This window comes from Puma concolor, chromosome B2, assembly GCF_028749965.1.
Source record: "Puma concolor isolate L17-30 chromosome B2, mPumCon1.1.hap2, whole genome shotgun sequence".
Classification (NCBI taxonomy): Eukaryota; Metazoa; Chordata; class Mammalia; order Carnivora; family Felidae; genus Puma; species Puma concolor.
In genome coordinates, this window is record NC_141671.1 from 93,546,273 (window position 1) to 93,558,344 (window position 12,072).

The 12,072-nt window shown below is 34.0% G+C and overlaps 1 protein-coding gene across 6 annotated transcripts in view; it reads left to right on the forward strand.

The window, feature by feature from the left end:
* GRIK2 (glutamate ionotropic receptor kainate type subunit 2) overlaps positions 1-12,072 on the forward strand; it is a 670,394-nt gene that overhangs the window by 624,359 nt on the left and 33,963 nt on the right. For all 6 annotated transcript variants that reach the window (XM_086707502.1, XM_086707501.1, XM_086707504.1 and 3 more), the window contains exon 15: positions 8,816-9,041. In XM_086707502.1, the coding sequence (XP_086563628.1) occupies positions 8,816-9,041 (226 nt within the window). The remainder of the gene's footprint in view (positions 1-8,815; positions 9,042-12,072) is intronic.

A 12,072-nucleotide genomic window follows, 5' to 3' on the forward strand; every position in this document is an offset into this window, starting at 1 on the left:
ATGTAGCAGAAACCAAATCAGCTTACAGACCTCAGCATTTTGATAAAACAAACACGGCTAAACATTGACATCCTAAATGCATCCGATTTAACATAGAAGAAAAAGTGTCTTTAAGTGGGGCACAAAAACAACAACAAAGAAATGGATTCCATTGTTCAGAATCACAAGGTAAGTTGCTTGAGAAAATACGAAAATTTTAAATGTGCTTTCCTCTGTAGTGCTTTGACTTTCATATACATTCCCAGAAATCTCTTTGAGTCATGATTTAATTTATTTGCTTAACTTTATCTAAATTATTATGTACAACATAACTATAAGGATAATACTTAGCAATGTTTCTCATTTTTGCCAAAGAATTAATTACCTTGTTATGTAATTAAAATTCTTCTGTAAAATTATGATGTCATAAATCCTATCATCACTTTTCTCTTTCCAAATCTATGTTCACTGGTAATTGTTTTGTTTTTTTTTTCTTATGAATTAGCCTTAGTTCTCTCATCTGTGTTAAGCAAAGGAGTAAAACAAGATTTTTTCCCCCACTAATTCAATATTTCTTTTACTTGGCTAAACTCTATCTGAACAGCTTTTCTCTTATGCTCAATTTGTCATTATCTCAATCCTTTCCTTAAAGAGAATTATATTATTTCATGCTTAGCTTATTACCTGACTTTCATTTTTCATATTGCTTTAAATAATACATTCTTCTTGAAAGTCTTTCCTAATCAGTTAGCAGCAGTAATGCACAGGGCCAAGCTATGTCTCAATTCCTGAATCATTCCTGGTGTCCTACATTGATCCTTTCCTCTCTGTAACACCAAAGCTAGGAAACCTGCAGAGACTGTGCATTTTCTTCGTTCCTATCCGTGATTTTATCCTGTCCCTTGACAATAGTTGGTAATGACTTCATTGAAAGAAACCAATCTTAATCATAGTAGATTAAACAAAACATAGTATACTTGGTTCTTTCAATGTGTCCCATCTTTCACCTACAGTCTTATGTGCAACTTGATATGTCCTTTCTTCTGAGTTTACATACAACTTTCACACTCAGTGTACAATATTTTATTGATTGCTAATTTCATTTTTAATTATTTATTTAGAGAAAGAGATCATGGGAGGGGCAGAGAGAGAGAGAGAGAGAGAGAGAGAATCCCAAGCAGGCTCCATACTGTCAGCACTGAACCTGGTGAGGGGGTCAAACTCACAAACCGTAAGATCATAACCTGAGTCAAAATCAAGTCACACCCAGGCGCCCCAATCTATTTTTATTCCTAATGTTTAATTTGTACAGCTTCTATCTATTGATTTTAACCTTAAAGATTCCATAGTCTATTTTACTTTTAAAATGTTCAACACTTTTCTATCTTACTGTAAATAAATCTGGCTGAGGCTTCTTATTTCCTCGTTACATAATACGTCTTAGAGTGTCAGTATAATACCACATATGTTTAACACAAATATTTTGAAATCACAGGTCAAGCCAATTGCAGTGTTTTAAATCCTCTTTTATTCTACTAGAGATTCACCATACTAAAACTAGGCATTATTAATTGTCTTTCTTTTTCTGGCTTTTTAAACCTCTCTTTTCTCCTGAAACCTCCTTATTGGCATTTAAACATGCTTCAATCTCTTTAATCTTTGAAAATCTTACCTAAACCAAAATATTCTTCTATCTACTGCCATGGATCTCCTGTTCTTTAGAGGCCTAGTTACTGATATACTTTTATTTTTCTTTTTTGGCACTTTCTGGCTCTACTTTACTTCCTCCAAATCCTTCCTTAATCCACTTCTATGTGTTTTCTAAATACTTCACTAAATTAGCTCTTGCTAAAATAACTAGGGAAGTCTTTCTTGCCAATCCAAAGGAAATTATTTCATTCTCATTGTATGCATTTTTTTTCTTTTTTTTGGCATATCACTACAGGTAAGCATTCCCTCACTAAGTATCCTCTTGCCTTCATTTCTGTAGCACCACAGTTTCCAGATTTTCTTTCTTAATCTTTGTTCACTTTTTTTTTCTTTTTGCGTCTCATTTTCAGGCTCACTCGTCTCTGCCAGCCTCTGAAATTCAAATTTTCACTAAGTTTGATCTTGGTATTCTATGATTTTTTTTTCCTCATCTATCCACTACTTGGTCTTCTGTATCCAGGAAGACTCCAAAATCTTTATCTTTAGCTTGACCTTTTCCTTTACTCCAACTTCACATGACCAATTTATTTAGATGTTTCTTAGGTACCTCCAACCAACCTACTAGGTATAATCCTTTCTGTCAGCCTTCTTTTGATGTTTTTGTTTGTTTGTTTGTTTGTTTTCTTGGTGCCTCTCTAGTTTAAGCCAGAGACCAATGATTCATTCAACCTAAACATCATCTTACTTCCTAGTCCAATAATGACCAAACATTATTCGTAACACACACACACACACACACACACACACACACACACACACACACACCTTGAAGTCTTGGTTTTTCTATCTCCAACAGTACTTCCCCAGTGCAAGTACTGTTACATAGACTTCTGCTGTGTGCTCCTAAGAGCTGTGGTATTGGCATCATAGCCGACTGTGTTTGTTAATTGGCCTTGCCCAAAGGAAATATAAACTTTTAGTGTCTTCATGACAGGAGGTAGTTTTATAACTTAAAGTGCCCACATAAATTAAGATCTTTGCTTCCCAGAGAGACTGGATGGTAGAGGTGCTTATCTTCTTTGATGATTATATTTCAAGGATGGCTTCTGGGTCCTTGAGAAAGATAGCCCTGGACTATAAAACTGATGAGAGGCTCTTAAAAAGATTTGCATGTCAAAGATTCAAAATAAGAATTTACAATGACATAACTTTCTAAAGTGAATAATCTAAGAAAGGAGAGTGAAGGGACTTCAGTGGTTAGTCCATCTGAATTCTGGAAAGGCCAGGATAAAAGTGAGGTCAGTGGACTATATACAGAAAGAAAGTCGTCTAAAGTCGAGAAAGCTGAGGGAAACAGTAAAGTTATATTGGTCATCCCTTATCTATTTCTCTATCATCGCTAGCCTCTTCTAGTACCATGTTCCTTGACTCTGTGTGCCACAGCCAAAGTGTACTTCCTTCAATTATGTCAACCCATCAAATTCATGTCCAAGATAGCATCTCTTAACTGATTTTCCCCTGTCTAGAAAGTTCACCTCTCATTATGTAGTTGACATGGACTCAGCCTTCAGGTATCACTTCTTTCCTTCTTTCTGTCTTTTTAACTTTTTTTTTACTACTTTTCCGGAGACTTCTTTAAACTTTATTTTCTAAAATTTTCCTTGAGGTTTTCATTTTTGATATCAGATTTCTATTTTTTTAATTTTTAAAATGTTTATTTTATTTTTGAGAGAGAGAGAGAGAGCATGCACACAAGTTGGGGGAGGAGCAGAGAGAGAGAAAGGGAGACAGAGAATCTGAAGTAGGCTCTGTGCTGACAGCAGAGATCCTGACATGGGGCTCAAACTCATGAACTGTGAGATCACAGCCTGAGACAAAGTCCAATGCTCAACCAACTGAACTACCCAAGCACCCCTTGATATCAGAAAATTGGTAATTTTCTTTCAACAGAGTCCATTAAATTCTTTTTGTTTATATTTAACTCTCTGAGAACATTTATGCTATATAGCTTGTTTTATTCTTTATATTTCATGTTAGAGGCTCCCTTCAACTATCTGGTTATCCTTGGTTGTTTGATGATATATAACAGACTCTACAAGGCTCACTGGAAACTCTGGATGATTGCTCAAAGCTGAAAAACTGTGAGCCTTGCTAGAGGGTGATGTGGTAGATCATTTTGTTGGAAATCCATATGTACCCTAGATAGAATTGATGTAGTGCAATGATTAAGAACATAAACTCAGTAACTAATATGCCAATGTTTGACTCAAAGTAGCCACATGAATTTGGGCAAATTATTAACCTATCCATGTTTCGGTTTTCTCATTTGTAAGATGACAGAAAAGATACTTATCACCTAATCAAAATCTTGTAAAATTTGAATTATTTAATATTTATAGATAATTTAGAATAATACATCACACATGCTGAACTTTATCTGAGTTAACTGATATTATGATGATAATGATCAACATCATCATTATTATATTTCTGGTGCAGTCAGTTTTGCTTGAAAAAATCTTCTGTGTTCTCTTTTGGAAGAATTCTAAGAACCAGGACAGAAAAAGACCTGACATTGGTTGTAGACTCCAACTTAAATTTCTTCTGGTTTCAATATGTCCTTCCTGGGTCACCTGTGTCCAGTGTGTTCTTGTTTCCTCTCCAGAGAATAAAACCTCTAGTCTTCTGCGTGGGTGAGATGGAGCAGTCACATTGATGCTCAGAGAAAGGGAAGGGGGAGGAATGGATCAAGGATCAAGGATCTAACATTTTTAAAGACATTCTTTCAATAAATTTTACTTTTGTTAGAACTTTGGTTATCTGGCTTTGAGAGGCATATAGAAATTCCAATTTGAGGGTTGATGGGGGTGAGGGAGAGGGGGAAGTGGGTGATGGGCATGGAGGAGGGCACTTGTTGGGATGAGCACTGGGTGTTGTATGGAAACCAATTTGACAATAAATTATATTAAAAAATAAAATGTTCACAAAAACTAAATAAAAAATATAAATATAAATAAAAAATAAGGAAAGGAAAAAAAAGAAATTCCAATCTCTGAGACTTCTGTGGGAGAAAGAGCGTTATAAAAGTTATTTAACTGAGTTACAATTCACCTTTCTGCTTTCCAGCTTCCAAAAATTCATTTCTGTTGTACATTCTCCTATTGTTTTGTGCCTTGTGGATTCATGCCATAGGAGAGAACATGTACTCAAAGGCGATAGTCAACCTGCCATCTTTGCCATACTTTTGGCATTTTTTAGGAAAATTAACATATAAGCATTTGGTGGTAGTATGCTCTCTTTTTATTTTTTTTATTTTTTTTTATTTTATTTTTTTTTTCAACGTTTATTTATTTTTGGGACAAAGAGAGACAGAGCATGAACGGGAGAGGGTCAGAGAGAGAGGGAGACTCAGAATCGGAAACAGGCTCCAGGCTCTGAGCCATCAGCCCAGAGCCTGACGCAGGGATCAAACTCACGGACCGCGAGATCGTGACCTGGCTGAAGTCGGACGATTAACCGACTGCGCCACCCAGGCGCCCCAGTATGCTCTCTTTTTAAAAAATAATCAGAATTATAAAAATATCATACTGTTGCACAGTGTGCTCACATGTAGTGTCTTATTTGAGCCTCACAAGAACACTGCAAAGTTGGCAAAGATATTTGACTATTATGCACATTGAAATTCAAAGAGATTAAATAGCTTGTATAAGAACATAGATTCCATTAATAAGAGACATACAGCTAGTGATCATTACTCCTGTCTCAGTCTGAGTATATTCAGAATCTACATATTACTTAAGTATAGGTAACCAATTATTTCCGAGTGGTTAGGTCTGTAGAGAAAAAAGCATGCTAAGCTTCCTATTCAGCTTATGAATTTGTTCAGATACTTTGTTCAAATGCATTGCAAGCTGTCTTAGCTGCTTTAAATTTGAAGGTTTCAGTAAAATTCATGTTGTGGAGTCCTTTTGTTTTTAAACCAGTGATGCACTGGATTCTCTTCACTACTCAATATAATAGAAGTAATAAAATTGCCGGGAGATGCTAAAGATCAGTCTGCCTTTTCAACTTGCTGTAGAAATAGGTGAGAATTGAAAGTCATCTCCACCCCTACCACACACACACAGAGTCTGCAGGCGCAGTGATGATTTTTAATCACACTTTGGGTTTTACAGTTGTGTTTTACAGCCGTCAATGGGAGGTGCAAAGAAGTGACTGTGCTAAATTAGAAATTGTGATCAAAGAATGACAACAAATCTAGCAAATAAGCCATATAGAATGTATATTTCTAAACTGAAATATCTCTTCTTTGGGTTTTTATTTTTATTAAGAGAAACAAAAAAAATTTGGGTGACTTCCGTATCTAAACCTATTCCACAATTCTAAGAATAAAAGAAATACTTATATCTTCTGCCGACAGGAAAAATGAGTAAAGCTATACAAAAATTATAGACAATAGATTTCTGGAAATCAGAAGTAAATCAATGAGAGATCTTATATAGCAATGGAAGGTTGGAAATGATTAGTTTCAAAATGATTATCAATAGTAATTTCTAAGAAGTGCTCATAAGAATAAAATATAAGTGCAGGAAAGCATTCAAAGAATTTTATATGAAAATACATTTTGTAAAATTTGTATTTGGTCAATTAAAGTTTCATTTTATAGATTAGATATTTCAAATGTAAAATAATACTATATTCACATTAATTTAAAATTAAACTATATATATCCATAAAGGATAGATTAGAAATAGTCTTTAGTTTCTCGGTTTTCAGTTGTTAAAAAAAGTTTGATCTGTTTACACAGCAACATATTAACTGTTTAAAAAGAATTTTATACTGTTATTATACTGTTAAAAAAGAATTTCTCTTTTTTAAGTTGTTTGTGTTGTATAATTTTTAAATTAGAAAGTACTATTAATATTTTAAAATTTATATTGCATATTATAACATATATAATACTATAAAAAGTGGAAGATATAATGATGTATGATTTTATAAATATATAGACATATTTAAATGATTATTGCTATTATAAACAATCTGAGTCCTCCTCTATTTGGGACAAAAATACTACTTTTCAAGTTTTATTTAAATTAACTTGTGTCAATGGATGGAATGTGTTATCACTAATTGGAAATCATGTAACTAAAGCAATAAAACATTAATTGTTAACGTTCTTATAACTGAAACAAAGGAGAGAATTTAGGCAATTTATGACCACATTAGGTAAAAATAACTTTTTGTATACTTTCTTATCTCTGCTTGGTTTAGGCCTCAGGGAGTATGCCCATGTTATGATACTACATGGTAATATCATATTACCATGATATTTCATTATCACTCCTTGATAAAGAGTTAATTTTTAAATTATCAAGTCATGAGAGTGCAGTTGATGACATACATTTTAGAATTATCATTTATGGGATTTTATATCTATTTGTTATCAGCCACAGATTTACTAAATCAAAAAATATGTCCAACTTAGTTTTTTATTAAAAATCTCCTTAATCTGCAGGTGAGCTTTAATTTTGATTTTATTTTGTATTTAGGTCTCGTTTGATGCAAAACATTAGGAGAAAAAAATTTTATCTTTGAAAGGAAGTGAGTTTGTTCTGGCTATTGTCATTATGTAGTAACATTTGGGAAGCCAAATGAATCTATGCAAAATCTCACTATTGGTGGGGTGCCTGGGTGGCTCAGTTGGTTAAGCATCTGACTCTTGGTTTCAGCTCAGGCTATGATCTCATGGTTTGTTGGTCTGAGCCCCGAGTTGGGCTCTGCACTGACAAAGCAGGGCCTACTTGGGATTCTCTCCCTTACTCTCTGCCCCTCCCCTGCATGCATGTGTGCAATCCCTCCCTCCGTCTCTCTCAAAAGAAAAAAAAAAATATCACTATTGGTCTCAACTATTCCAATAAGGATTTCATCATAACCTTAAACATTCCTTTCATTTTTCTTTTCTACTTCCAACATATGATCATTTTACTTTAAAATAATTGACATGCCACCAAAGCTGCTCAAATTTGTATCTTATCAATCTTATTCTAGACTTTTTAGCTGCAGTCTTTCAAACTTTGAGCCACTGGCCTTTTGGCATGCCTTAGTGTTTCATTGAAGAGCAAAGGTTTGAATCTCTACCCTCTCTTAGCCCTCATGCTATACTTGTTTTTAGAAAACACTCATTATTTTCTTCCCCCAGTAAATTTAAGGGTTTTCTTCCTATTTCATCATTGAAATAATGCCGTAAGTTTTCTAAATATTATTGTGCACCTGCTTTTAGTGGAAGAAGTAGTAATATCTCACTTATGACCTGGCATATGTAGGACTAAATACAAGCTTAAGCTGTAAAAAGATTGCATATCTATGCACTTGAAAATAGTTTCAACTTTGTATGACAGGGCTACCAATATAGTGAATATCCTCCTTGTGTTTATAGCTTCAGTATTATTTTTTGTATTGTGTAAGAGTTTAACTGACATAAGGGCTTACAACTGAGCTTTCCATAAGCAGATGCTAACCTTTTCATGTTTATGTTTTTACCAGTGCCCTCTGAACAAAACCCATTTCATTCCTTTACTAATAAAACCCTAGTAAAGCCTTACTGAGAATTTTCATTTGGATATAAAAAACTATTCAATTTTATTGGTCCAGGAAACTTTAGTTAGTTTGTAGATCTTAATGACAGCTTTCCTGAAGCAGGCTACCAGAGGTTCTGTGGTGTCTGGATTGCGTTTCAGTGGAGATTTTTACTTGTAACAAACTCCTTATATTTGTTCAGTCTATCTATATCCTTGTGTATTCTTGGAGGATGATGTGACGTTGGGTGTCACAGTCAACCAAACGAGGAAAAAGAAAGAAAGGAAAAGAAAAACCTCAAGGTTTTACAGTGTCAGTTGGTGTCCAGTGTCTGTCTCTTCCAAATTTGATGTTATAGTAATGTTGAAAGATAAAATTATACACATGAGATACTCATATGAGATACAAGCACAAAAGTTCCTCCTTATTAATATTATTTTCTCTTTTTTATTGGCTTCTATGATTTACTAGCTGTACATTTTTTAACATGATTTTTGATATGTTTGTTAAATAAATTTAAATGAAATATAGTAAGTTCCATCTAAATATTGTAGGATCACATGGAAACTAAGGAATATATATTCTTACCTGTTTCATTTCTCCCTAGAAATCAAAAATATCTACATATGACAAAATGTGGGCCTTTATGAGTAGCAGGAGGCAGTCAGTACTCGTCAAAAGTAATGAAGAAGGAATCCAGAGAGTCCTCACCTCTGATTATGCTTTCCTAATGGAGTCAACGACCATTGAGTTTGTTACCCAGCGGAATTGTAACCTGACACAGATTGGCGGCCTTATAGACTCCAAAGGTTATGGCGTTGGCACCCCCATGGGTAGGTTTTATGTCAGTCACTTTTCTTTGTTCTTTAATCTTAGTTGCTGTGAGGAGGAGGAAAAACAAAGCCTCCATATGCCTTTGGGAATTTTGTTTTTAATAAATCTATCTTGCTATGTTCTCTTACTGTATAAAATCAGGAAGCAATTTGGACATCCGCTTCTAAATAGGTAAGTAACAAAAGAAAAACTGATTTCCACCAAAATGGTTGGTAGACATTTTTGCTGAATCGGTGTTGAAAAAACCCGCAACGTCAATGTAAAAGACCTTCTCAATTCTACATTATAAATGTTTTATGAATCAAATAGTTTTTGCATCTTATTTTTTCAGATTTTTGGCTTAATGAGTATAGTATTTGAGTAGTATTTGAGTTAGAAAGTTAATTAAATGAATGAGCCACAAATAGTTCATTGTTTCCTGTGGATATTTGCTTTATTGTTTAATTTTAGAGAAAATATATTTTAATTTATTTTTTAAATATAATTTATTGTCAAATTAGTTTCCATACAACACCCAGTGCTCATCCCATGTGCCCTCCTCCCTGCCCATCACCTACTTTGCATTCTCTCCTAACCCCCATCTACCCCTAGTTTGTTCTCAGTCCTTAAAAGTCAATTATAGTTGGCCTCCCTCCCTCTCTGTAATTTTTTTTTTCTCCCCATCTGCTCCCCCATGGTCTTCGGTTAAGTTTCTCAAGATCCACACATGAGTGAAAACATACGGTATCTGTCTTTCTCTGCCTGGCTGATTTCACTTAACATAATACCTTCCAGTTCCATCCACATTGCTGCAAATGGCCAGATTTCATTCTTTCTCATTGCCAAGTAGTATCCCATTGTGTATATAAACCACAGAGAAGATACTTGTTTTAAGAGAAATAGCAGACTGTTTTCCAGTAACATATCTAGATTATTTGACATCTGGTTTAATTATTTATAACATCCTTTTGCTTTCATATGACAAAATTATTCTCTATAATAATCATGAAATGAAATAAAGGATAATAATTGCCAGAAAAGGCAAACGATGGACATTTTGATCTATTGAACTTCACGTATGTGTATAATATATATGAGTATGTATATTCATCTGGTAAATAAGTGTATTAACATGCAATATTACAGTACATGTGTATATGTGGTGGGCTTAATAATGGATCCCCCAAAATATCCACAGTCTAATCCACAAAATATGTGAACATGTGACCTTATGTGACAAAGGAGATCTTACAGATGTGATTAGTTAAGGATCTTGAGATAGGGAGATTATTTTGGATTAACTAGGTGGATCCCTATAAAAAAGTAGCAAGGGTCAGAGTCACAGTTAAGGAGACATGACAATAGAAGAAGGGAAAGAAAGAATGTCTTAGTCCATTTCAGCACATGTGACAAAATACCAGAGATTGATTAAAGAGTAGAACTTTATTTTTCACAGTTCTGTAAACTGGAAGTCCAAGATCTAGGTGCCAGCTGACTCCTTGTCTGGTGAGATCTGCTTCCTGTGTAAAAGATGGGTATCACATGACAGAATAGTCAGGGATTTCTCTGGAGTCCCTTTTATAAGCTCATTCATGACAGCCACATCTAATAATGAATTTCCTCCCAAGGACCCCACCTCCAAATGCCATCCTATTGAAGATTTGGTTACAACATAAGAATTTGGGTGGTCACAAACCTTCAGACCATGGTGTTGGGAAGTTGAGGGGGAAAGGAGACGGAGAGAAATTTGAGAATGCTACCTGCTGAACTAAATATGGAGTAAAGGGCCACAAGCCAAGCAATACAGAGGACCTGTAAGAATTAGTTCAGAATGCAAGAAAACATACCTTCCTAGAGGTTGAAGAAGGAATGCAGTCCTGCAGACACATCACTTTTAGGACTTGTGAACTTCGAAATATTAGGCAATACATTGGTGTTGTTTTAAGCCAATAAATTTATGGTAATTTGTTACAGCAGAAACAGAAAACTAATACTATATAAAAGGGAAAAATAACAGGTTAACATGTTTTAATTAGCAACAGTGTAATTTTTGAAATAAAGGGGAAAACAGCTATTCACTGGCCCATCACAATAGCAAATAATAACTTTAAATTTTTCCTTAGCCTTACCTTCTGCAAATTTGTCAATGACCAGGCCAAAACTGACCTTCATGTATTCATGTTTAATAAATAGCATAGCCACATTTGTCAATTTATCTTCACTCATAAATTTAAGTATATTTTTGAAAATTTTCTTTCAAATGAACAAACGTATACAATAGTTACAAAGTGGGGCATAGATTTATAAAAATCCAATTTCAAAATAAATTCCAGAAATTACAATACTATAAAGAGTCTTTGCTTCTTTGAGATCATTTCTAGCAGCTTTCAAATGTCTGGGAAATCCAAAACCTTTCCACCTTATATAATGACTTCACACACACAAAAATTCTACACTAAATTCTATCATATTAGATGAAGTTTTCTCTAATTTGTTATGTAGTTCAAAATAGTTTGAACTAGCTTTGAGAGAATTTTGAGATACTATCTCCTGTAATACTACAAATTGCTATATTAATATAGTAGACCCCAAATAATGCTTCCATAGTAACTGTAGAAATGAAAACAAGAAAACAAAAAAACCCTCAAAATCTTGGATTCTTATTCCCAAAGTATGCAAATGTAGCTGAAATCAGATGGGTTGGAAGTAAATTGTATACTGGGAATTCTCCAAATTAAGTAGAATGTTATTAAAGAATAAAAAATTAAATGTATGTTAATTCAAACCTTAATAGAAGTTGGGCTATTAAAACTCAACAGTAATTGTTTAGAACTTAGATGCACAGAAAATATTTTTGAGGTGGAATATTTTATTTGTAATGTGTTTTGACTACCTAGTGTGCGGTGATAGTTGATATTATTGTTGTTTATAAATTCTGCACATAGAACTAACCAATTTTTTGCCTGAAACAGGAAAAAAACCCTCCCAAAGCCTTGCTGTTGTTATGCCAACGTATGTATTAATTCCAAAGTTTTATAATTAACTCTAATA